This window comes from Genypterus blacodes, unplaced genomic scaffold, assembly GCF_046128005.1.
Source record: "Genypterus blacodes isolate CSIRO-AG114 ecotype Tasmania unplaced genomic scaffold, CSIRO-AGI_Gbla_v1 ptg000094l_1, whole genome shotgun sequence".
Lineage (NCBI taxonomy): Eukaryota > Metazoa > Chordata > Actinopteri > Ophidiiformes > Ophidiidae > Genypterus > Genypterus blacodes.
Genome location: NW_027466898.1, coordinates 974,959 through 1,002,386, shown reverse-complemented (window position 1 = coordinate 1,002,386; position 27,428 = coordinate 974,959). Strand labels below are relative to the sequence as shown.

General features: G+C 43.1%; 2 protein-coding genes across 2 annotated transcripts in view; one reads left to right on the top strand and one right to left on the bottom strand.

The window, feature by feature from the left end:
* The window catches only part of vstm2la (V-set and transmembrane domain containing 2 like a), a 39,639-nt gene extending 33,575 nt beyond the window's left edge, over positions 1 to 6,064 (top strand). Inside the window, exon 4 of the mRNA XM_076159316.1 lies at positions 3,967 to 6,064. Coding sequence (XP_076015431.1) covers positions 3,967 to 4,449 — 483 coding nt within the window. The 3' untranslated portion in view covers positions 4,450 to 6,064. The remainder of the gene's footprint in view (positions 1 to 3,966) is intronic.
* A 4,229-nt stretch (positions 6,065 to 10,293) lies between these two features.
* Positions 10,294 to 27,019, bottom strand: tti1 (TELO2 interacting protein 1). The gene is made up of 14 exons (XM_076159352.1): positions 26,894 to 27,019; positions 25,785 to 26,523; positions 24,847 to 25,184; positions 24,488 to 24,749; positions 24,039 to 24,222; positions 23,573 to 23,862; positions 22,367 to 22,774; positions 21,979 to 22,138; positions 21,302 to 21,463; positions 20,983 to 21,134; positions 20,411 to 20,551; positions 19,534 to 19,738; positions 11,961 to 12,048; positions 10,294 to 11,624 (listed from the first exon to the last, which is right to left on the bottom strand). Exons 2-14 carry the CDS (start codon positions 26,508 to 26,510, stop codon positions 11,405 to 11,407), a joined length of 3,336 nt encoding a protein of 1,111 aa, XP_076015467.1. The 5' UTR covers positions 26,511 to 26,523; positions 26,894 to 27,019; the 3' UTR covers positions 10,294 to 11,404.
* Between the last annotated feature and the right edge of the window lie 409 nt (positions 27,020 to 27,428).

Genomic DNA, 27,428 nt, shown 5'->3' with positions numbered 1-27,428 from the left:
TCTTTATGACTGCACCAAACCTAATAATAAAAAGTGAAAGGGACAGGTTGGAGAGTCAGCAGAAGTTGTATTTTTTTAATCTCCTCTGGTATCCATAGAGACTTGTAGTTACTCGGCCAGTTTCGGAGTTTGCTACAACACAGAGTGGCTGCTGGGTAATAGCATGGCCCTACAGGGAGACGAACCTCGGACACTATCCTGCTAATGATGTGTGGAAGTAAAGAAAATGTAGGATATTCTCCACATCAGCGTCACACCAATCTGAGTCATGTTTGAAAATCTGTTTACCTGTATTTGTAAGTGTTAGTGATCAATACATTTGATTACTTAACACCACTCAGTTTATCAGTCAGTTTATTTAGATGCTGAGTCTTGATCTGATCTTGAACACATACACAGAAATTTAAACAAATTCTATCTCTTCCCTTAATAAAACTTAACTTCAAAACCACATGCATCTGAATCGGCATCATCCACACTTTGCTGTTGCATATTTCTGCTATACTCCAGAAATTTTAAACTATCTAAGCTTAAATATTGTAGTCTAGGATGAATTATACGTGATGGTACATGATGTTTACTGTTCTGTCAAATCGTGGAGGAGATAATAAAAAAGGGAATACATCATGCTTATTTGTGCTTTTGCCTTTAAAAAAACACTGTTGTGATATAATTGAGCCTTAATGAATTTGATACTATTCACACAACACACGTGTGTTTGATATGAAGTGTTCACACACATACACGTGTGTCTCCCAGTGGGCTCGCTGCTGCTGACTGGAGGTAATGAGGGCACCAGCTGTTAAGGTGACTGTATACATATAGACGTGTGTTTGTTTGTGTGTGTGCAGTTTCACACATGCAGAAAATCATTATGAGCTCTCTGCATGTGGAACACGCTGTCCAACTAAAACATGCTAGATTGCCCACATACCAACAATACTTCACATGTCAACATTTGTAAATAGACCAGTCAGTTAAGCATGTATACACACACACATGCACGCACACACACAGAGCTATAACACGTAGACTACAACTACACAATACAACAGCTCTACCTGTGGCAGAGAGGAAGGTGGGCAGTAATATTTACATCCTCCAGCATCTTATATCGTAATGTCACACGACATCAGGTTAAGGCTCCTTTCACACTGCCTGGGTACGCCGTGCTGAAGCAAGGCAGAACATCTCACTTTTTGGCTATGCCCATGTTAGCAGCTTCCACCATTGGCACTGCACGCCTGAGAGGCACTGTGATTTAGGTTTCACAAGTGTGTGTTTTGTTTCCACGTTATGGTAAAGTAATGGATTCTGTGTCCTCTACTAATGCACTGTTTTGTCTTGATGACGTACACTTAGGACCGGATTTACCAAGGGTTCTGCAGGTTTTGCGGGCTTTTACAGGCAGTAACGAGTCAAATACCATTTGTCCATAATTACTAATGTGACACACTTGGGGTTTGCTCTGGTGAAATGTGAGAAAATCTGCAACTATAAAATGTGTTTGTTTGGGTTCATGCATTTGCAATTTAGGCCGATCTGATGTTAAGCCGCAAAAGAATGGGAGGCGAAGATGGCATAAGCAGGTGATGGCTTCTGTGCGGCTCTAGAGTGTAGGTATTGTGGCTGTTGTCATTTATAGTTGGCGACATCATCAGCGTGGCAAAGTACGTTTGCGAAAGGAGGGAGCGCTTCTGAATAGAATATCGCATTTTGGCATGTCAGAGGAGAGTGTGTTTTTCAAATGTGATGTCCCAGGTGGTGAAAGCTGTGCCGCGTCGAATGTCACTCAATATCAGTATAATTTCCAAACCGAGAGGCCCTTTTGTGTTTATTTCCCAACAGACACAAGAAGCGTCTTAAATATCGGCTCTGCATTCCAAATGAACTTGTTGCCGCTGTGCTCATTTACATAATAGTTCTTGCTCAACTGAGAAGATCCGGCAGCTGTGACATTTGCGGCCTAGACAGTAATTTGTGTGATGCCTAGTTTAATCTGGCCCATAGCCTGATGCTGCATGCTATCAGTATAGCCTTCTTTGGGCTACAAAACAGGCTCAACACAACAATAAGATTCATAAAGGGCACAGGCAGGACCCCTGTGTCCTGGATGTGTCCAGTCCAGCAAACAACAATAGAATAAATACCATTGTATGTTCAGTATATTTGCTGTTCTGTCTTACAGTGGCGACGCTGTAAATGTGAATGGCCAACATTAGGAGCAGTCACAGGTAGTGTGAAAGGAACGTAACAGCACTGCTGCGAGAACAGCTTCCACTTCCCGTATGAAGACTCAAATAGAATTTGCGAAGCAGCAACTGTCTGAGTGTGAGTGCGATGTAGGCGTTACACCTCTTACATCAACATTAAGAACAAGTTCAGAGGAAAGCTGCTTTTTAAATGGTGGAGCTTCCTGCTGCTGCCTTGGTTTGGGTTTGGCTCAGTTTTCCGCATGTGTCTTTCAGAATGGGTCTGAAATGTTAGACCTGTGACCTTTACATTAGATATTAACACAAGCTGTGAGTATTGGAGATAAAACAAATCATTCAGTGGGACATTGTGTAAGGAGGATCTGCACCATTTCAGTCTGTTGATGTGTTGGCTTTCCTCCAATCACTCTGTAACACATGTTCTATAATTAATGAGTTGACGACCTTTTCCTTTTTGAGAGATTATATCCCGGGAATGCCAAACGATTGACGGGACCATAACACAATACACAGCATATATATGAGAACACACAACTCAAGACGCAGTGGAGGAAACCAAACAGCGGCTTCGTGTTTGCAGTGATGGACGAAGCCTCTCTGTATTGGAACTGATCTCCATGCTGTACGAGAGTGAACTACAACATAAGGAGCAGGAAAAGGAGAACAAAAATGTCCAATTGCCACTCACATCAATATTACACTTCAGGAAATGTTCAAATGCATCTACCGTAGTATAACACCGGGTCATTCTGAATGATGACACCCTTAGGAGATCGCAAGCAACACCTATCAAGAACAACAAGGTAGAAAGTATTAAGTTATTAAAAAGAATCACAAATAAGGGCAAAGTATACGTCACAGTAAAACAGTTCCAGAGATGACGATGGATATTAAGATTGAGTGCTGTACATTGATCGTACATATAGGAAGTGACTGAGTCTGAGTGTACTCGTTCACCTGAGATGTGGCTGAGTGTAGGCGCGGTGTGTGTGTGTGCTCGCTGGTGTGTTTGAGTGATAGTGTGAGTCACTTGTGATCCTTGACTGCACTTGTGCTCAAATGCCCACTCACCATGTCTGTTTGCAAGACAGCCGAGCGTCTGTGAGAGGCTCCTGTGGGTACCACTACGCGTGTGTGTGTGTGTATGATAGGGGCCGAGGGATACTCTCTTAAGTGTTTTATTGCATGTACTTCATTCCGTGGCTCATTTTCAGCTGTGCGTGCATTAAATAGCCAAGCAAAGAGGGACAGGCAGACAGGATAAACACTGAAGATGAGGGATGAAGAGAACAAAAGGCAGAAGGCAAAGCAAAGTGAAGATGGAGCTGAGCACATGAGATCAGCTGTGATGTTTCCACCTCCGTATTTGTGTGCTGCTGCTTCTTGGTATGCAAATGAGTATATATGAAGAGTGGACACACACACACACACACACACACACACACACACGGACCACTGATGTGCAGCCCTGTGTATATGTACACAACATAGTATCTTGAGTTCATTGTTCAGCTTTTTGTTTAGTGACAGACTCATTTATGGGTTGTTGACAGTTTGTTTATGTTCTGTGCAGCCTGAGGGCCAGATATGTAGTTTGTGAATGAAGATTTAAATGTGTATTAGTGTGTGGAAATACCAATAGATTGCAGTATGGCTCCGTTCCAACTTGTACAGGTGCCATGTTGTTTGGATGCTGCATGTTGCTCCTCATCAAAGGTGGATTATAAATGTTTCTGATTTGTATCTCTGCCAGGTCGTGAAGGTCGTCGGGAGCAACATCTCTCACAAACTCCGCCTCTCCCGGGTCAAGCCGTCCGACGAGGGGACCTACGAATGCCGCGTCATCGATTTCAGCGACGGCGCCGGCGCCCGCCACCACCGCGTCCGGGCCTACCTGCAGGTGGCAGCGGACGACATTGCCGGCAATCGCAACGACAATGCCGGCAATCGCAACGACAACTTCGAGGCCCTGGACGACACTAAGCGAGGGCCGGGATTCATGGACGGGGACGACGGCGGCACGAGAGGGCCGGCTCACGACCACCGCCAGAGTCACGGGCACCACCAGGAGCACAGCAAGCGGCCTGCCTCGCCGCCACACCACGGCCACGGCGGCAACGGCAACGGCAACGGCGGTGGCCAGCAGCACAAGGCCGGCAGGGAGCTGAGGAAGAGGGACGTGGACAGCCACCACAGTTCCAGTGACTGCACCAACGAGCCCAGCTGTGCGCTTTAGATGTTTGGGGGTTGTGACAGCAAAGTGATAGATTCCACAAAGGATTGCATAGCGTGATGTGTGTGTATGTGTGTGTGTGTGTTACAGCATAAAAAGCTACAATTCCCCACACAGTGCACAAATGCAGAGTGTATGGTTGTAAACTCCCAGACTCGCTGTGCTGGGCATGTAGCTTTTTCCTGCTTGGCTCTAGGCTGGACTTTTCACTCTGGCGCTGACGTGTAAATCTGTCCGGCTCCTCTGTTTATGGTCTCAGCGCTGACAACAACACTCTGGTCTTATTATACACCGCCGCTATATTCTACTCTCGTCTTTTAGATACTGTAAATGGTACGATCCTGCTTTCACTCATCTCTCCCACTGCCTTACACTCTCATTTTGTACACACACACACACACACACACACTTCATCTGGCCAGGGCCTTTCCTTTCCTGGAAGTCTCGTAAAGTTCGACTCATTAGCTTTTTACTTACCGCTCTAGCTTGAATATATTGTCTATTCAAATAAAGGACTACAATAGGTGCATCAGTGTGGAAAGATAGAGAGAGAGAGATTTTCACGACGGCCACATTTGTACGCTATTCAATGTAAACGATCACAGACCAAACAGGTGAAGTTGAGTTTATCCTTTTTCCATTTGAATACAAACATTGACTCTATTCATCGCTTGTGCCATGTCATTGTGTTATGTCATGTTAGAAATCTGATTTTTCCTGATCAGGTTTTATTTCTAAAACTCAACTTTCAATTCAATTCTGACACCAAATTTGTCAACGTCTTTGCTTTTAAGTCCCCCAATGCCACAGGACAGATGTCAAAGGAAGTTCAAATTGCAATCATCTGATCGTAGGGCAAAATGGGGATTATCCCAATTCTGATCCTACAGGGATTCTGTACAATAAAAACAGAAAAAACACTAAATCACCCTCTTTGAAAATGTGAGGATAGTTTGGGTTGGATATTCTCACTTCCTTTGTGTCCTTTCCTCTTTTACAGCACTTTGCCTGCACTCTACTTCGTCCAAACAACACTCGGGTGTGTAAAGGCAGTGAGATGGAATCAATCAAATGATTCCATGTTGAATCAAAGGTCCTGAATCTTAAAGGTCATCAAAAAGGCCTCACCCCTCGAATCCACTCTGTATATATGACTGTATAATATGAAATAAAGTGAGTGCATGTTCTATACATTTTCTTAAACGCTTTTTTCAATCACACACACACACACACACACAAAGACGGCGTGCTGCTGAAGGAGATTTTGTTAGCTCGATTTTTGTCCACTCACCTCACCGTCCATTCTGTCTGTCCTGGACTCTTTTCTACTACAGAGGTCCTGTCAGATAGATAAAAGTCATCGTCAGAGCGAGTTCTGTTGCTTTTAACGCTTTTACCGCTCTACAAAAGTGTTGTATAGACAGATGACTAACCCAATAGCTGCTCGGAACGGGGGTTTCCCCAAAGTATCTTAGTACTTAAGCAGCGTTTAAACTACTGTACGTACAAGGCCGCAAACACGACTGTACCGTATTTTATTGGGCCCCAAACTTGAAATGAGGTTAATTTCACGCTGTTCTGGGCGCTTGATCCAGGAAAAGGATTTGCTTCATTTTACAGTCTGCAGTTTTTGTAAGTGGATGATAATATCTTTGCTTTGAAGCTTGTGTGAAGGGTGGAGGAGCGTGTGGCTGTAGCAGTGATGAAACCTGTGGAACACGCGGGGCCTCATGTACAGGGGAAATGATTCACTTTGCAGGGATAAAAAGGGATCAAACGGGATGGGAATAATGTGGATAACATACTGGATGATACCTTGGGTGAGTAGAAGTAAAAAATGGAAAGATGTTTGGATGGTGGTGAAGCCGTGTATCCATACTGCCTCTAAACAGAGCCTGTGTCTGGAGGCGGTCATGTTATCTGTCAGAGAGGCTGCACAGAAACACAGCCATCATTTCTCCAGTCAGTACTTTGCTTTCAATGTTTTTTAAAGAATAGATGACTGTAAAAAAACAAAAAGGGACGATGTACATTTCTTCTAGAATGTTCAGTCTCATATTAAGTGTATGCCTTTATCAAATCGAAAAATAAATTGTATATGAAACAATGGTGTACCTGTGATCATTCACGTGTTGATTTGATGACTGAACAAGCAAAGGATCTGTTGGAGTTCAAATCAATGATTCCATGAAATGATGTGTGAATAAATCTCTTTTCATCCCACGACATTAAGATCAGAAGTCCAACACAGAGCCACATCCACAATAATGTCTGGATGTATGGCTTCCATATCCTGATACGCAGAGTCTGAACAGAACCTGTGAGGTTACGTGGGCCTTTATCAGCTGTGCATCAACATTTGGCCCTCGCTCTGTGTGCGATGCCGTATCTGTCTGTGTGCATTAAGGAGAAACAATATTAGGTAGTTGCTTGTGTGTAATGGGTGCTGCCAAACAACCCCCCCACCCCCCTCACACACCTTACCCATTCCACCATTACTGCTGATGACTAATGGCGCTATTGTCAGCACTGGCTGCAGGATAAATAGCAACAGTACAGAAAGAGATAAAGAGGCACTGTGTTGCGTTCACTGCCGCTGCACCAGGCCAGTGAAATACACACAAAAAAACACGCACACACCAATCTTGTTACACACACGGGCAGGCCCATACATTTATTACAGTGCCAAGAGGTGGAGTGTGTGTGTGTGGGGGCGGCTCTGCTTCTACAGTTAGAGATGGCCTGGATAATAGAAGTGCTTCCTGTGTTTACATCAGAACATCTCTTCAACTGTGAGGTGGCTGCAAGTCGTGAGGTGTTCAAGGAGCGGCAGCGTAGGTGGCGTGAAGGATCAAAGGTCGACCGATAGCCGGATGGGACCCAACATGTTTGTTTCTGCGTCGCTTCAAACATGAGACGATTTTGTTAAGGTCACTGTCGCCGTTGTTGCAGTTGCCTCTCGCCACATTCAAACTACAAAACTACACACCATCGCTCTTTAATATCTTTGACATAAACATGATTAAGGGCATACATGGAAAGAGGAACACAACCAGCAGCAATCTGTGTGTGTTGAGAGTGCAGGTCTAGCAGCAGCTGATTCTTAGTATTATCCATTCAATTTAGCTGCACTACGAAATAGAAGAATTACTGTGACGCAAAATTTACTTTATTTATTTAAACTCACTAGTAGTGAAACCACACACACGCACTTATAAACAGTCAAGAAGTGAGATCCTTATGGCTCTGCTCTCCGTGAAACTGCAACAATGGGACTTGATAACCAGCCTGATGTGATGCGTAAACACAGAAATAGATAAAAAAAAATGACATGCTGAAGTAATGATTATAAAGAATTAATGAAGTAGATTCAACTTAGATTAAATAAGAATGTAACAATCAGATGAAAAGTTGAAATAATGAAGTTTCACTGCCTCACTGTAACTTAAGCCACATGTTTTTTCTTTGCCCCAGGCTCCTCAGCTACTGGGCGGGTTACTTCAACACACTGTCCACCATATTGGGAATACAAATTCTACCCTCCCCTTATATTGCCATCTTCGGTACTCCATATGACCTACTACGTTTTAACACCCCACAGAAGGAAATCATCATGTTCACCTCTTTGCTTGCCAGGCGACGCCTGCTCCTACATTGGAAATCCCTCACCCCTCCCTCTATTTCGCAATGGCTTACGGATACAATGTACTTTCTTAGACTCGAGAAAATCAAATGCACTATGAGGAACCACACTGATAAATTCTTTCAGAGATGGCAACCTTTTCTCTCCTATTTCGCAGATCATGTGCCAGACCAGTGACTGATTACAACAACACAGATCAGATCCTTTTTATTTTATTTTATCATTTTATTTTGCATTTCAGGCAGTCCAGGACGGGGGTGTGTGAATGCGGGGTTGTATGAATGTGGGGTTGGGTTGGGTTTCGGGGCGGGATGCCATCTCTTTGGTCTTTTTCATTCCCTGTTTGTTTCTCCCCTATCTCTCTCTCTCTCTCTCTCTCTCTCTCTCTCTATCACAACCTATGATGTGATTTGTTCAAACTACATTGCTGTTTGACATCATCCTGTAAGTTCTGTATGTACCCTATGACTTCATTGCAAATCCAGCCCACTTGTATTTTACCTCAGGGTCTATGTATGTATAAAGTTCAACAACAATAGTAGGGATATCACAACCTGCCTCCCTTCTCTCTATCTCTCTCTCTCCTCTTTCCCCTCTTTCTATATAAAAAAATTATCTCCAAAATTCCCTTTAACCTGTATGCACAATGTCATGTACAATATCTGCTTCAATAAAAACAAATTGCAAAAAATAAAAATAAATAAATAATGAAGTTTAATAAGGAGATAAGGTGTGTGTGAGCAGAGACATGCATGTATCAGTGTGGAGAATAAGACCGGACATGTCTGAACATAATGCAATATTGGAAGAGAGACGTTCAGAGAGAGACCCACATCCTCCAGTACAGTAGCCAAGCAGACTGACTTCTTGTGGTGCTCATTACTTACTAGATCATCCAGGTATTCCCCCATGAGTTGTGGCTTTAAATCCCATTTCCCAGCTCTGCCAAAGGAGGAGAAGGGGGGATGATGGGCAGCACGTCGGAGAGCAGCTCCCTCTTCACCTTGCTGCACCTCACCTGCGATGACTGCGAGGTCAAATACAGCCTTTTTATCAGTGTTTATAATGGGATTTGAACTACTTTATTCTCCTCATACTTGTATTTTGTAGTACTTGTACTAAACAAATGTGTTCAGTCCACAATTATAAACTTATTATTTAAACCTAAAGTGGTTAGAATGTCCATTTAATAGTTATCAGTGTGAGGTAAATACATTGAATTGTCTAACAGTCCAGTACATGTCCCTTTAATACATTACTATCAGTGTGTTACTGTACATAGACCAGCAAAACGTTTGTTCTCGCATTATTGCTTCACAGTTTGTTTTAACTTTTTGTTTAGGCTTATTGGTAAATTGGCATTTTGTTAGAAGATGAAGAGGATTCCTATTTAGATTCTTGCCGTGTGCGACCTGCTCTAAGCAGTCTGTCTCACATATTCATGTGTTACTTGTGCACTCATTATCACCATAGTAGCTTCTGTTGGTTGTTTATCTAATGATGGTGATAACAGTACATTTGCGAGCACAGGTGATGGTAAGACAGGAGGCGTGAAAGTATACATTCATTATTTATATCTACAGAACATTCATGTGAATAACAGTAACTACTACTACTAACGTCAGTAAATAAATTGTGTCTAAGTTTGGTGTGTTGAACAATCTAAGTTTGGGATCAATAAAGTCTAACTTTTTATATATCTATTACTATTTCTGATTGTTCTGTTAACAATTTAAGTAGTAGTAGTACTTGATGTTATTAACATTTAGATGTAGTTATTTGTAGTAATATTGTTGTTATTATTATTATAATAGCTGGTGGCACCACAAGAAAGAATGTGTGAGCGGGAATACTATGCTTGCCTGCCACACCAAACAGGTCAGGGGAGCCTAACTAAAGCCTTATCGGGATGAAAAAAATAATAATAAATACATATCCGGAAGTTGCGCAGAAAAAGCGCGCAGTAGAATTTTTTCTATTTAACATAACAATCGAAAATAGTAAGACATATAAATACATATATTTTATTGATCCCAAACTTAGACACGCCAAACTTATTTACTCAGTTTAGTGTTTGCAACAAAATGCTATTGTGCAAAAAACTTATATTATTAATATATCTATATTAGGGGGGCAAAAGAAAAAGTTTTGGAACCATTGCTCTAACACAAAATAATGAGAAATTTGACATGACATGACTGAGGATTTATTTGATTTTATTGTAGGAATAGAAGTATGCAAGATATGATCAAGTCATTAACATGGAGACATGTTTACAGTATTGGCTGTGGCTACTGTAGCAGCACATGTACATGGCAGGGTTGATTTACAGAAACACTGTAAGGTGTGTGTTACTCTGTCTATTTTAAAGTACCAAAGTAATTATGTTGGTGTCATATCACACACATTCATAAATTCAGACTTATTATTTGCAGATTATTTGCAATAGTTCACTATTGAGTTCAATGATCCTTAAGTGAGCATTTCATTTTGGTATATCACCAAAAACGTGTGACCGCACTCCATGTAAAATCCGATAATGTGTTTTAACATTTATGTAGCCATGGCAACCAAGTGAGGTTGGAGCCCAATGCACTCACAGACTCGACGTGATGAAGCTAAGCCCTTCAGCAAATCCTACAAGGCCTCAATCCGCATAAACATGGACAAACATGAGGATTCATCCCAAACAAATTGACTGTGCCAGTACCTCTTCATCACAGTGTGGCCACCGCTGCCAGCGTTTGGCAGAAACCGCATAAGCTTGCTTTCAACTAGACTTGATAATCAGCAAGTTTGCTTCATTTAAAAAAAATCAACAGCTCAGTTTTGACGGGTTTATCAGTGAGAGACGTCTTTCCCGTGTGCAGTCAGTTTTTGACAGTGCACAGGTACGCTAAGTGAAGCCCAGACGGCAAACCATATGTGAACGGTATCTTGTTCGGGTTTAACAAAAGCCTGCTGCAACCGAAGGGTGTAAATACGCGCTGACTTGCACGTGAATCATTTAGGAGATTTGTTAAGAATTAAGCATTTTTCTCTGAAAATAAGTTTCAAAAAGCAGCATTTAACATATTTGCTTACACAGATGAAGTGAGAAGCATCAGTATCGTCTCTGTACAATGTAGTAGAGCTGTGAGTGAACAGCACTGATTCCCACTGCTGCTCTCCTGCTTATCAGAACCTCAAAGTGAATTCAGGTTATCGCTGCTGCATCTGATTGCCTCGCCGTTGAGCACAGTGTTCAGATTTACTCGCTACTCGGCATAGGCGCTCCTGTCAGCCCTACGTCAGAGAATTTGTCACTCAAACGGCTCAACTGGGCGGCAGGTTGTTTGTCTCAGCGCCCGAGCCGAACTCTTCCCTCAGCAGTTTCAGGACGTTGTCAGAGTACTCGTCCCTCGGGCGGCCAAACCCACTAAGCTGCACAGGCTGGAGGTCGGGGTGGGGCGGGACGAAAGAGGACGGGCAGTGCAGCTCGTTCAGGGTAAACCAGAAGGTGTCTGGATCCACTTGGATTAAATGCCGGAAAACGCTGAGCAGGGGCAGAGGAAGGGACATGAGGGAACAGGATTAGGTTAAGGCTGAGTTTTCCTGAGGTGTCCAACATCCATCCTACTGGAAAACTTTAAACAACTTGTAAAAAAAAATTTGAAACTGAACCATAGAGTGAGAGAGAGTAATTACCTACAAAGAGGGGTTTTATCTTTCAAACATCCACACCGACAGCATGTAAACCTTGTGATGTCATATCTGATGTATTTTGATGGTTGTTGACACAGTGTACAGCCCAAAACCAATAAACTAAATGTGATGTGGGAAATAGCTGGAGTCCCTCTTTAATAAATCTACATACAATATTAAAGTTTACCTTCGGCAGGCTTCCTGCAGTTTGATTGGTTGTCTACAGCTCAGGTAAGGCAGACAGGCTTCACAAACAGCATCCAGGTCCTCCTCACCTGACAAAGCAAACACAGGACCTTTAATGCCATTTCATGTAAAATACATCACAACATATTTATCACTTTTTGAGAGAGAGAGAGAGAGAGAGAGAGAGAGAGAGAGAGAGAGAGAGAGAGAGAGAGAGAGAGAGAGAGAGAGAGAGAGAGAGAGAGAGAGAGAGAGAGAGAGAGAGAGAGAGAGAGAGAGAGAGAGAGAGAGAGAGAGACTGAGACTTATTCTTGCTGTGGAAACATAACATACGTACATGTAGGTTTGGTTTTTTTACACATAGTTTTATGTTTTCAATACTGAAATAAGAAGAATATAAGAGACAGACAGAACCCCATAAGAAAAGATATTTTATTCATCACCTTGGCGAAATTCAATTTAATTAGAAGACAAATTTTGTCAGTGTAATAAATAATTGCATCATTACACAGCTCATCTTCTAAATGCAAATCAAAAACTATTGATGTTTGAAGAAAAAAAACACATCTCGGCCTCAGTTTGTTGGTGCTCGCCAGTTTCATGCCCTCATTACAATACTATGTGTGCCTCACATTCCAGCCCACTGTCCTTCACTTTCTTCAGCATTTTCATTTCATGGCCCCCTGCACAGTTTCCAGGCTCACAGTACCAGAGGCAGCAAAGCAACCAGAACATCACAGAGCCTCAGGAGGGACGACGTTCTCTTCTTTGAAAGCTTTTGGTTTGACCAAAATCTCTTTTTCTTGGCTCGTCAGTGTTTCCCAGACGTGGGATTTCTACCAAACTATTTACCATTCAGACAGCGACAGATGCTGCAGCTCGACACTGACGCACCTGAAGCTTCAAACTCTGCTTGGATGTGTATTGAAGTTTTCTGTGGATCTTTCTCCACCATTCCAGCAATTTGTTCTTGGGTCAATCTCTCTTCAGGGCTTTAAACTTTTTGATAATACAGGAACATGAAACTGGATTTGGCTTCCTTTTATGTGACCTTGCTTGCCAATCAACCCTGTCGAACCTCCTCAATCACTTTATAATCACTATATAACTTCTAATGTCACCATATGTTTCAGATCATTTCAGACTGAAATCAATCCAATCAATTATACCAATTTCATACATTGTGACTTTTAAAAACGGCTTCTAAAAACACGTTTTGAGAGTCACTCAACATGGTGGCTTCCCTCATACACTGTGCAGTGAAAACAGTTCGGTAAGATGTTGGACTTCAGTAAGGAGGAGGAGGAGGAGGGAGGAGGATGAAAGAGGTGGAGATGAAGATGAAAGAGTTAAAATGGCCAGAACAGATCGCGCCTGGAGAACAAAGTGCTGAGATGGCTGAGAGAAAAATTTCACAGTGGTCTCTTTGCTCATCTGTGGATTTCACACACACCCTCTCCTCTTTGTGTGAACAGGGCTGCCTCGTCTTCTCCATCCTTCCATTCATCTTCCTCTCCACTTTCATGTACCCAGATCCACCCATCTTTGCTCTGGCCTCTCCCGCTCTCTCACTCTTACTTTTATCACCTTGCAAGCTCCCTGCCGTATCCTCTTCCACCCCCCCCCCCCCCCCTCCTGTGTTCTCCTTCCACTCTTTCATCTCCCCCTCCAATCTCTCTCTCTTCATCCTCACGCTCCCAACAGACATTTAGCGAATCCCAAAGCTCCAAACCGGGCTCCCTTTCAGGCTTCATTTCAAAACACGTCTCTCCCGCTCGCTCTCTCTGCTCTATTTGCCAATTCAGCCCACACTCGTCTAGATCCTGGGCCAGCTTGCTTGCATGTCAAGAAACGGCAGCGGTGCACTTTTCAGAGTTAAATGGGATTATTAAGCAAAGGCTTTTATCCCTTTCCCTCCTTGCTTTTCACTCATCGCCTGTAGTGTTTTGTGAAATCGAGGCGCTCAGTGGAGAGCACGAGTGAGAAAGACTAAAGAGGAGAAGCCAGGTGCTGTTAGTTTTTGTGGTAAACGAATAAAAAGCTGGAATTGGAGCTGGAGCTGAAATATTTCATTTGGTTCAGTCCATCTCTATCTGGCTCTCTTTTTGTCCGTGTGTGTGTGTGTGTGTGTGACTGAGGCTTGGTAATTGGCTTGCTGCAGGCGTCCCAGAGGTAAGCTGTAGCCAAATCGGTATTCACACGAGCACCACTGCACCCGCTGACTCTTTCTCTGCTGCTTTCACATTCTCTCCATCTCCATCTTCAAATCTCTCCACCTACTGCCGTCTTTGCCTTATAATACAGCGGGGCCGCGTCAAAGCAGCAAAAGCAGCCAGTATGGAACATCAAGCCGAGGGATCTGGCATGCAGCTGGATCCTTCGCTTTATAAGGCAATAAACAAAGGAGCCGTATAAGAGGGTTGAAACAAAGGCTCCATTTACACCTTGCATTAACATGCCAGCTGAGTCTGTTGGTTGTTCCTGGGTGTTGGACTGGCTTCTTGCATTGCATTAACCTCTAAATATTCAACCACACCTGCTAGCATCATTCTTTTTTTATTTTTGTGTGACAGACCCCGTAGAGCCAAAGGTTGGAAGTGTGGGTTTTACTGGATGTATCACATGGAACAGCTATTGGATTGTGATTGGATAGCAGCTCGTAGCCCAGCAGGGGGCTCGTGGAAGTCTGGATAAACTATTTCTAAGATTGCGTAAAATAGAACCACAACAAGGGAGGATGATTTGGAAGTCTCGACAAAATATCTGAATGTTTATGATGAATGTTTTAAATGTGTTTGCATGCTCACTTAAAGAAGCAGAAGTGAGACTAAAAATGCACAAGAAAGAAAGTCCAGCTCCTATAGTAAACAAAACAAAGATGTGTTGTATCTGTGCCGAGCGACGAGATGAGCCCATTACAAAAAAGTGAATGCAGGTCGAGGCCAAGCACAATATACTGTACAAAGGGTTAAATAAATACATGAATACGCAGTCAAGGTGCCATCTTTTCCGAGTCAAATGAGGCACTGTGAGCTGGGATACTGTGTGAATAATAATCCATCTGCTCATGGAACACACAAACAAGTCCACAGAAGTCATCATCAGGATAACGTGTCCATTTTCAATGGCCTTTACCTGGAACTGCTCCATAACACGACTCTGATGAGCTAATCAACGTAATTAAATCGTTATAAAAGCCTAAATCATCACAACCCTTTTTAGGCATGAAGCTGTGTAATTACTGTGATTGTTTCCTTTGTGAAAACCACCCGACGCACTCCGCAGACCTTGACCGACAGATGCAACTAATCGCATGAAAGGTGGCTGCATTCCATTTTTGATGCGCCGGTGCCAAGCCTCTCATATTTGCATGGCTGCTCGCTGTCACTCCTAAATGGCAGCCGGCCACCGTCGGTATTATGAGCCGCTTTCTTGTTATCGCGCCTTCTCCGGCGTGAAAAAAATGTCTTATTGTTAGAGCAGAGTCTCCGCTAACAACCCAGGACACGTGGTCACGAGTTTAAAGGATGACAACCGTGGATTTAACCGCTGTTAACAGCCGGAAACAGTCAAACCCACAGAAATGGTTCACTATTTTCACTGAGACTGCTATGGTAATTTTCCTGAAGAGGCTTACACACACACACACACACACACACACACACTTTTTCAGTAGGCAGCACTGTTATATAGTGGTGGTAGTTAATATCTTAATACAAAAGAACTAGTGTTCTATTTGCACAGGGCTTGTACTGTATAACCCAGGGCCCTGGTGTGATTAGTTATGAATATGTTGTCCGTAATCTTTATACATGGGGAAGTACGGTTTCACAAAAACAAAGTGGTCACGTGATAATTAACCCCACACAGATCAGCATATCAGTATATCAGCAATCCAAGTAAACCCTAGTCTAGTCTGGCGTAGTCTAGTCTTCATCTATTGGCATTTGTCTTATGCGTCTTTCCCAATTGTTAACTATTGTGGCTGCAGTGAAATAGCTAATAAATGTGTTTCGGTAAGATTTTCTGTGGATAAATCTGGTCTTCAGCAGCATGAGTACATCTGGATGCGATGCAAGCTGAAGCGCAAAATCAAACATCAAAACCTCCAGAGATGAAGAGAAGAGAAAGAGATGAAGAAAATGACCTTTAACCTGTTGTAAGATTGGCTTCAAAATGTGTTTAGTCGACATGGAAATCTTGTCAAATGAAAAAATGTCAAGGTATTTTTTGCAGTCCTAACACTCTATCATGTGTTTGCTAAAAATAACACAATAATATCAAAGTGAACCGACTGTGAGCTGAAAGTGTCATTACAACCCTGTTGGTTTTCATTTTACTCTGAGCTTGTTTTGTTTCTATCTCATATGAGAACCTGGGAGGAAACACAAACAGAACAAGGCGAGTGCGTCTGATAATGGCAGCAAGCAAAGACAAACAGGAGAGTATCAGCAGCAAGACTCAGAGCTGCGGGCTTCATCGGGCCAACAGAGACTCAAAGGCTGTCACAGTGAACCGATGGGACTTTGTTCCGTGAAACAAAGTTGGAAAAGCACTTGTTAGGATGCGGAGATGTGGAAGGATAGAAAAGAAAAGTTTACATTGGAGAGGGAGGAGCGCCACTAGGATGACATCTGCCTTCCTCTTTTGTTCTTCTTCATCCGATTAAATAAAAGACAAAAGAGCGAGATTGTCAGAGTTCACAGCATTTGCCGCGGTGATTCTCTTTATTATTGGAGACGGGTACAGGTTGCTTTCACAGCTTGATGTTTTATCTCACCTTATTTTGAAGGTGAGAATAACCTGACTCATGCAGCTCCAAAGAGCACTGTGTTGCTTTGTTGGAGCTCCAAAGCTCACGGCCACCAATTCTGCGTTTTGAGCATTTAGTGCAAAAACTGTCCAACGTTAACCAACACCAAACACCACCTCTCCTTTACAATCTGATTAGAATCTAGGTTTGTGCAAAACTAGTCTGGTGCAAGTTGTGCAAGTTAGTTTAGTTATAATACACAATGATTGTCATCATTTGTCATCAACGCTTTTGCTGTTGTGTATCAGATAAACTACCACGGATTGATTTATCACTCCAAATCTCATACTGTTCAATCTCAAGTGATTATGATTATCACTCAGCCGTCACCCTCAGGAATATTCTAATCAGTGATTGAAAATACCACGTCTAGTGTGATGAGCATGTTTAAACTCACACGCTGAAAAGAAAAGAGCAAATGAGCGGCTCAAAGAATTCCCATAATGCATCATGATGCTCTTACTACCAATACACAGGTGGGGAGTAAGTAAGTATTCAAGTACTCAGGAAGTGCTACGAAATAATAGAAAGCACAGCAGGTAAAAGATAGTTTGGGCTCATAACTGTTAGTAGCGCTCTCGTTTTAAAGCTATCTGACGCCATAGAAACCATGTGATAGACACGCCCCCTTCAGAAGCCTGTCAACTGGTTTCTAAGGGATACACTGAAATGCACTGGAGCACCCTAAACCCCCCCGCTCCTTTGGGGGAATGCCCCCCTCCCCACAGACTGAAAAAAGCTCCACTCCATGGATCTGACAGGTGTAATTACTACTTACTTTGAAAAATCGATTCATTATTCAAAACACAAGAAACTCATAAATCAAAGCCTTTTTTTTGTCTTCTCTACCAGCTGTTTCTTCTTTCCTTTCCATCCTTCTGTCCAACTTTATTTCTTCATTTCATGTTCCGCACCTCGTTATATGCTCCCTTCTATTCCTTCCTACTTCCTACTTCTACTTCTACTTCCTCCATAGTCTACTTCATAGTGAGTACTTGCACTTCTGATACTTGACCATATTTGAGTGCATTTAACCGCCGATATGTTTAATTTCGTTTATGTAAAATCTTGGTCCTGATTGCAGACTTGGTAGACTTTTAACTTCTACTACAATCATTTTCAATGGTGAAATACTGATATGTTTAACCACAGAAAATATTGGAGTACTTCTTCTCTACAGCAATGCACAGAGTGTAAGTGCCTTCTGCATTACACAAATGAAAGAGTAGACGCTCAGATGTAATCACATCACATCTAACAGTCCATATTGGCTAAATTTCTCATTTGCGAAACCGAAATGATGTTGTGTACACATGTTATTGAAAAAATACACAGCTGTCAAACACATTACATTTCTGTGCAAATTAATGAAATGTCCTTTCTTGGAGCTGCTTGATTTGCTGATTTAACGGTGAGCAGATTAAACAGTGATATTCTCTTGATTATGCTGAAATGGAGCTTGAGAGAGAAAACAACTTGTGGTAGCTACTGCCTGTGCTAAAAAAAGTGAGGTGACAAAACAAGAACAAACAAAAGGACGGATAAGGACACTCTGGGTTTTCTTTTCTGGAGAATGAGCTGGAACTAAACGATTAAGTCCCAAATAATGTATACAAGTCTATATAGTTATCAAGCCTTTACCATATTAACTACCACAAATTGTAGCTGAGGCCATGATGTATCAGATATCTACATCAGTTATCAGCATTTAATACCTCCATCCGGACAAGAGGTGTGTTCTAGTGTCTTGATGTTTCTTGTTGCCTTGTTGCTATGTAACGTCTCACTGGTTTCACATTGTCGTGATAAACATTACAGCAACAATTAAAATATTGTGAAGCCAAAACTATATTTTAGCAAATATGTTTTGACAAGATGTGATGGCCATGAGCCACAAATTGGCTCCGACAGTAAAAATGCCACCTTTTTCATACACATTAAAGTTGTTTTGGAAAGCTAAATTGGGTCTAAGCTGTCATAGCGTGCAGGTGTAGCTGGATATAGAACACATCCAATCAACACATCCATCCTGCATCTGTTGTTTCACCTGCCAAGTTGCATATGCTTTGTTAAGTTTAAAGGAAATGTGATTGGTGCAGAAAAAGCGTAAGGTACTACCGACATGGCAGGATAGATATATTTGTAAAAATAAATAAATAAATAGGAAGAATTGATCCTGGTCTTGGTTGCATGTCACCACTTTCCAGCATTTTGGCCCAGTATTGAAAAATATTGAATCCATGCAAATATCAATGCCCAAAACATTTCAATAATAAAATCCCAATGAGTGTGATGTGATTTTGCTTACAGGAGAAAACGGTGCGTATAATCGTTATGCACTGTAAAGTTGTGGGCGTGCTTAATCTAGTATCTGGTCCCCATGAGAAAACACAACAATGGGATTTCAGAAGGATATTTGGCAGCCTGCTTTCTACTGTGATACAAGTCTGCCCTCTAGTGGTTACAGCCCGGACAGCTCTTGTAATGGGATGTCTTGCCCTTGTGCTTTAATGGCAGCATTTCATTTGTTTAATAATTGGATTTCAGTGTAACAGTGTTCTCAGATTTCTTGTAAAATCCCATTTAGTAAAATCTCTAATGATCTGATATCATTTCTTAGATAGGTGAGACTTTGACGTCGATCCAAATTGGAATGTGGGAGGAGTTATTTTTTTTAAACTTTCATTAATAATACAAGATGGGGAATTGGTGAACATTTTTGCGTAATTGTGTGTGAGCGTGTGTATCTTTGAATTCCTACCGAGGTCGAGCCTCTGGCACAGCGAGCCGAGGCCCTGAAGTACAGCCAACTGGAGTTTGTAGGCCAGGGTGTGTGTGTAGACGGGTCCGGCTTTGGCACTGATGGGAGCCTGTCGTGCCAGAGAGGAGCTCAGTTTGGGCAGAACCTCTTTAGAAACTCTCCTCCTCAGGAAGTCGCCACACGTGTCCCCTAGCGTGCACAACACCTGTAGGGGACAATCAGCATGAAGTGATACTGCAGAAATCCTGGTTAACATAACAAGTACAAATACAATACAAACACAATGACTTTTACTCTGACAGAGTGACAAATGACCTGCTAGATGAGTTATAGTAATCAAGATCTGGTTGCCCAAACAATCCATTGAGCGAGTCTAGCTAAAGATTTTATGCCCCAGTGTCAGTTCGATTAATCATGTGTTCGCCATAGTGTGCTTAATATGTGGTAAAGAAAAGAAAAATTACTTATTTAGAGGGACACGAGGAATCAATCACTAACAAGAGGGATTTTATTCATCCGGCAACAATGTGGAAGGCTATTTTCATTCCCTCCAATAATAATTTTTCAGAGGAAAAGGAGGAACAAAACATTAGGTGCCAAAGGAAATTAGATGAAACCAAACAGCCATCTTTAGATTCAGAGGGATTTAATTGCTCTGGCTTTTTCGTTTAATTTGATTGAACTCATTCATTCAGTTGGAGCGCATTAAATGAAAAGCCTGTACTGAGAAAACAATCTTATCTTATTTTATTAAAGTCCAGTGATCTTCTAATAACACATTTAAGGTGACAACAAACAAGAGTGGCCTGATGAAATTAACCAACATGGTGGCCTCATAAATATGATGCCGTGTGCCATAAATCTATTCAACACATACCCTGAAGGCTCGGAGTACCGCTAAAGGATCATCAGCTGTCAGTCTCTGCAGGAGGGCGGGCCAGCAGCGATGAGCCATAGGCAGCAGCTCGTTCTCACTCTCCTTCAGCACACACACACACAATTCCAACACGTCCAATACCTGGGGACAGACAGAAACCTGTCAACTATACATCAAGCATATCATTTGCAGTGAGTTTTTGAATAAATTAGCAACAATGTCTAAAAATCTATGGGTGAAATTTTTTGATGGGCACTCCATTTTGCGCAAAAATGGAAGGGGTCTGAATACGTTGCATACTCACAGTACATTAAAAATATTGGATTGACAACCAACAATGTCATCACAACATTTTCATTAAAGTGGACTTTTATCTGCAACTGTCCAAAATTGCAGAATGTAGACTGTAAATAACAAAGGAGTAACTGAAATGGACAACAAACAACACAATACATTAGATTTGACTAAATGCTGGTCTGGGTAGAGCAGGAAGAAGAAGAAGAAACAGAAAAGAAGCAGTGCTGAGGCAGTCAAGGACGCAGGATTGAGAACCGGCACCATCAGCTGAGTACCTTGAGTCGGAGCCTGAGGCTGGGGTCTGACAGCAGATGAATGCAGCGCTCCATAACATCTTTAGTGATGCTGAGGTGAGAAGGAAGCTCTGCTTTGACATCGGGCCCATTAACATCTACAGCATCTTCACACTCAGTGGGGGGAGGGACCTCTGCAATGACAGGGAATGTTTAGTCAGATGGATCTTACATGCATCCCTCATTAACCTCACAGCGGTGTTTTTCATACTCTCTGTTACAAATCTAATGTAACATATGCTACACTTAACAATATGATGTAGTACTGTTTTGTCCTTTTTATGGTTTAAAAGAGCCTCACCAAGGTCTTCAGTGTCGTCTTCCTCTATTCCAATGCCCTCTGCGAGTTCTTTCTGCTTGCGATAATCCAGCAGGAACTGGCGAATGTTGAAGTCTTTCAGGTCACTGCAGGTCTGCTTGTGTGTTTCATCGGTCCTGCTGCAAGTAGACGGGAACCATCTCACTAGAGCAACATTGAAAAAAAACAAAACAAGCAGACACAGTGTTATGTTATGGTTAAGTGGCAATCACCAGTTGGTTGATTTGAGATGATGCAGATTCAGGAGTATGCAACCGTTTCGACTGTTAACAGCCAGAAAAAAACAGTATATTTATGTTGTCTCTTTCATTTTAGACCAGTAAAAAAGAAAACTTTGTCTAGGCTTTGTTTGGTCTTGGTGGAGGTATTAACTCCAACCTCCTTCCACCTAATGATTACTCTTCTAGTTTATTTCATGCATGTCTTTTCAAGCCGCTTTGCACCAATCCCCAGAAGTCACCTCTTAATGTTTCTATGGCTTAAACTCTTTACCATTTACAATCAGTTTTGAACTAGTTTAACTAGCACTAATAAGGGGTTGGTATTTGCAGGTACAGTTGATTCCGTGCTAAGATTAAACCAGCACTCTAGGCTGAAAATAAAAATACGATTGTGGGCAAAGGTAATAGGCACGATGTCTTTGCAGTGTGAAATCTCACCGAGTGCCTTCATGACAGCGTGCAGCACAGAGCAGAAGAGAGCGGCTGTGTGGTCATAGCTCAGGTCCAGAGCCATCAGGACGTCCTGAACCATGTCCTTGACCAGAGGCAGCAGGCTGAGGTCAGAGTGGGTCAGCATCACTGCCAGCACCCGTGGAGCCTGGCCAATGGGACCAGAATATAATGAAATCCATGGTCAGGATCTCTCTCTCACACACACACACACACACACACACACACACACACACACACACACACACACACACACACACACACACACACACACACACACACACACACACACACACACACACACACACACACACACACACACACACACACACACACACACACACACACACACACACACACACAATGTCATATCTACCTGCGGATGCAGACTGAGCCTCTGCAGGTTTAAGGAAATGTCATTGAGCAGGTAATCAGAGTTTTCATTGATCAGCTCCTTCAAGCAGGCGTAGCCACAGGAATGACTGATATCCCACATGGAGCCAAGCGCCGTCTGGCTGACCAGCAACGTCTCCTCCCCGGCCTTCTCCAATACTGGGTACAGTGATGACATCAGCAGGGGACGGAAGTCACGCCCCAGGGCCTGAGCGAAGTACGCAATGCCCTCGAGTTGAATGCACAGCTGCCAGATGTTGCTGTTGAGCTGGTGGATTGTGGAGGTGGAGGATGTGGAGGACAGGGAGCGGACGGACGAGGGAACAACTCGGAGAGGGTTTGTATTAGTGCGGCTGTTTGATATAGAGAGAAGTGTGGATGGGCTGAGCAGCTATAGGAAAGAGTGAGAGAGTGAGAGAGTGAGAGAATGTCAGTGCCTCATATCATAGTTTAAGATAAAAAAATAATGTTGCATCCAGTTAAATTTGCCATCACCAAAAAAGAAAGTAGGTATTTTTGACCACACAAAGTTTGTACCGCCCTGCAATTTTGCTTATGAATGTATTTCATTAATTTGAGTTGCAAAGCCCCCAGAATGCTCCCTGCTGAGGGCCAGAACTTCCCCCTGCTGGCAAACAGTGCACACACTGGGACACTGTATGTTTCTGCCTAATTTGCCTGCATGCACAAAAATTATAGCTGACAACACAATATTGCAAGTTCAACTGTAAACAAATGCAATGCTGCCAATGTTTTGGGGCCTCTGGCTGTCAGGGGACCCGGGATATTTTCTCTGCTTGTCTGCTCAGCAATCCAGCTTTGACAGTGAGTTCAGAGCCGCTATTCCCGAACCCCGGAGCTGTTGTTTTTTTCAGCTCAGTTCCTTCAGGTATACAGCGCTCACACCAAGGCCAGGTTGTGGGGGACAGTTGGTGATCTCAGAGAGCTTTGTTGGAGCAAGTATGGAGTTATCAGACCATGGATGGGCACACGTTTCATAACCTACATTTTGACTTGCCAGAAATAGCTATAAGCAAGGGTTCTCATCAAATCCAGCACTAAAATGAGGCTGCAGCAGGTTTACCTCCTAATCACTTCTGCACATAAATAAGCAAACTTGTATTCATTTCAACATAACACTTTTGTAACCATTTTTTTTTTTTTAGGTGTACATCACATATTCCCTCACCTGCTGGTCCTGTTGATCTCCGTCCGTCTCCTCACTCACAGTAATCAAGTGCCAGTTGTTAAAGCTGGTGTATTCCTCGATGACAGACACCACAGCTGCCTTCAGGTCCTCCTGGGTGGGCGGAGCCGGGTGCTCACCTGCTGAATCCCCATTCTCTGTTGCCACGCCAATGACGGCTGCGCCCCTGATAATCTCATTCAGCACCATGGCAGCCTGCTTCCTGTACGCTGATGACTGTCGATAAAGATCCAGGAAGTGGTCAGTCAACAGGTAAATGTTGCCATAGTAACCTGCAGAGAGACAGAAGAATGAATTGATGATAAATTCAATTTGTGGGAGCAGTAAGTTAGTTATGTATTATGGTTTTGGGGCTCATGTGCAAAAACAAGTAAATGTTTAAAAATCACGTTTTTACTATATGTTATTGGGCGTTTGATGCAAACTTTGTACCAAACGTCACTCCTACCTAATGTTCGACAGATCTCCATGAGCTTAAAATGGATCTTGTCATCTGTGAAGTACAGGAAATGCTTTCTCTGAGCGTGAGCGGCGTGCGACTCGTGGGAGCCCGGTCCTGAGCTGGTTTCTATGGCAGCGATGTAACTTCTTTCCTCCATAATGCGAACATCCATCACGTCGAGCTCCAGCACCTGCAATGTAGTGCAGAGAGGTGTTCGCTGTGTTAAGCAGGTGTGTGTCTGCGGGGGGATTGAAATAGCTCAAGACTGTGATTAACGTTTACTACCACAAGTAACCAATGGAAACGCTTGAACTCAAGGGGGTCAGACTTTCTTTTTACAAGAGAGGTTGATATCTCAAATCTGCATTAGTTCTGCAATTCATCCTGTCTGTGCCTTAAAAATGCAGTGCAGTATAAATAAATACAGTCTAATCTGATATGATGGGTGTTATTACCTGCATCAAGGCTTTGGAAATCCTCTCCAGATGTGCCGCTGAGTTCAGCACCATGGACACCAGTGGCCCCAGAACTTTTAAATACCCTAGAAAGACGTTGAGGACAAAGAGCTTCTTCTGGTCATCGGAGGTCCGCATCAGTCTGGGCAGGGACGTGGCCAAAGAGTGGAGATTTTCGGAGAGGATGTCGGTGAGCGTATGAGCACCGCTGCCGTCGGTAATCTGATTCCTCTTTGATACCTCCCTCAGGGCAGACTCACACCTAAAGGAAGGGTCAGCAGAGGATTGTATGGGCTTTGTTTTGTATCAACACCTTTTTTTTTTTTTGCTCATAACAAATCTAAAAAGTGTTACGTTACCTTTCTTTCACTCTGGGCTCCTCATCATTGACTGCACCCACCAGTGCTTCCAGTAGTGGTCCAACGCAATCCCCCAGCGACCGGCTACACCTGGCCAGCAGGTGGTCGGCCAACTCCACCATCTCCAGCCTCACCCTCCAGTGCCGGTGGGCAGCTGTGCAGGAGATGATCTTCTTCAGCAGCACAGCCAGTTTCCCAGACGTGCTCTTCATCCAGTCTTGTGTCCGACGAACAACCAGCTGCCCGATCCTCCCCAAGTCTGCTGATGGAGTCTCACTGGGCTCACTGGTCTGAAGTTGTGTGTCCTCCATTACAAGCCCCACTGTCCTTGACCATACCTGAAGACAAATAGTCCAAAAAGAATGAAGAACACCCTGCATGTAAAGCTCCATAGCAATGGCATTAAAATGCAGATGTTTCAGGGTCATGTGTGATAGGAAAACACTTTCTGAGGCAGCAGTGAACATATCTGTATCCAACCAAACTGCCTACAGACCTGGGGAGTGAGGCCCAATATCTCCAGAATGCTGCAACAAAACTATGTCTGTGACCTTGCAGAGACATGCATGACCTGTAAACCCCTGCTGTAGACACTGGGTGAAAACCATTAGCCATTCAGATCTGTGGAGCCGGGCACCTGATTCATTTCAATGATTTCCGGCCAGTTGTCTTTTAAAATACATTATCACTAGAAATAAACAGCACAAACACACAAGCATCTGAGTTTGTCAGTGCAGGTCACTCACAGTAATCCATATTTATCCTCATCTCATTAGGATTAAGCCAAAGAAACGACATTTCGACGACCAGAGGACACTCACTGTTTACAACTATAACAACAACAATAATAATCATATAGTTTACATTTAAAAAGTGTGAATATAATGATGATCACACCATTAAAAGTAATGAATAAATCATAAAATTGAACATGGTACCTTGATGGCTCTGCCTGTGACTACATGGCCTTGTCTCAGATCTCCTGTAATGGTCCTGGCTGTTGCCGTAGTGATGCCAGGTAAGAATGAAGCCATCGTGCTGCCTATAATGCGTCGCTCTTCTGAGGTCAGGATAACATGATCATGACTGCAGTCACACTGCAGAGTCAAAGCCTGGAGGCACTTCAGAGAGGCTGACTGAATGTCTCGAGATTTCTCCTTCTCTCCTAGATTCAGAAGCAGTGATATGGCAGCTCCCAAGCCAGGGAGCATCATTGGTTCAAAGAGTTTAAAGACTATATCACCGTAAGCAGCATGAAGCAGAGCGTCCAGGCATCTGAGCACAGACGCCTTCAGCTCCTCTGAGGTATCTGCGGGTTTCCCAGGATCAGATGGAGAGCAGAGGCAAAGGCAGATCTCTGAGAAGAGGTCATGGAGGGTCTGCCAGCTCCGGACGCAAGTGTTCTCCAGGACGTAGGTCATGGCATCAGACACAGCCTGGACCAGACTGTCCTTCTTGAGCCCAGGCACCTTGAGGACGAAGCGCAGAGGGAAGAGGACGTACTCCTGCAGCTGCTGTAAGGTGGCATCATTGACGTCTCTCAGCAGGGTGCCCAGCATCTCCACGTTGGTCACAGTGGGCTCCCGGGTGAGAAGGACACAGGCGGGGCGCAGGTAAGCAAACGCGATCTTTGGATCGTTGATCTGAGCCATTGCTGCAGGCATTACTGCGGGGTCACTGACGACAAGAGAGGTGGAGAGAGAGAGAAGAGCTTCAAGTTTACTGATTTAGGTTTCAGTCATAACAGTCCCCTGCTACAATTCCTGGTAATGATGTGAAATAACGTTTAGCAGCCTGATACAATATGCAGCCTTTGGATGCAGTGAAATGAGTGAGGAAGTTTCATTGTTTCCCTGTAAATTCTGGGGAGAGACGGTGTGATCGTAGGGCCCCACGGCTCATTTACTGCCTCCTCACTGATACATGAGGCGGTGTTTGGGAGATACTAGCTCTCTTACACAATGAGTTCAAACTATGCCTTGCAGCAGCCACACGACCGCAAGCTCCGTGCTGCACTGTAACAATACTGTTCAGAGAAGCGGCTTACCTTCACTTGACGAGCTTTACCGATGAACACAACACGGAGGGCAGTGCCAAAAAAGCTTAATTTCCAGTAGGAATGCGATTACATAGTACACACTCATGGGCCAACTTTTCTGTGTACATCCTACGTCATAGATCTGCGCCAAGAACGCACATGGTTGACGTAAAATCGGAAAGTATGAAGTCTTTGAACATAGTTAAGAATATAACTTCCGGTTAAGATAACTTTACTACAAAATAAATGTATCGACGGTGTTATTTTCAGTTCTGTTCTCACGAAGCGAAATTATTAAGCATAATTAAGCGTAATTGGAATATTTGGAAAATATTTATTTAGAAATCAAAGGATTTGGGGAGACGTGTAAACAATGAATATCCTGCTGACATTGGTTTCCACATACTGAAATCTGTGGAAGTTTTGTAACAATAAATATGTTTTAAATATAAGATAAAAAAAAGAAATATAGATTTCTCAGAGAAATGTTTTGCTTTGAATTTTAATTGGTTTTGTCAAGATGGTTTTACTTGTCATGCTCTTA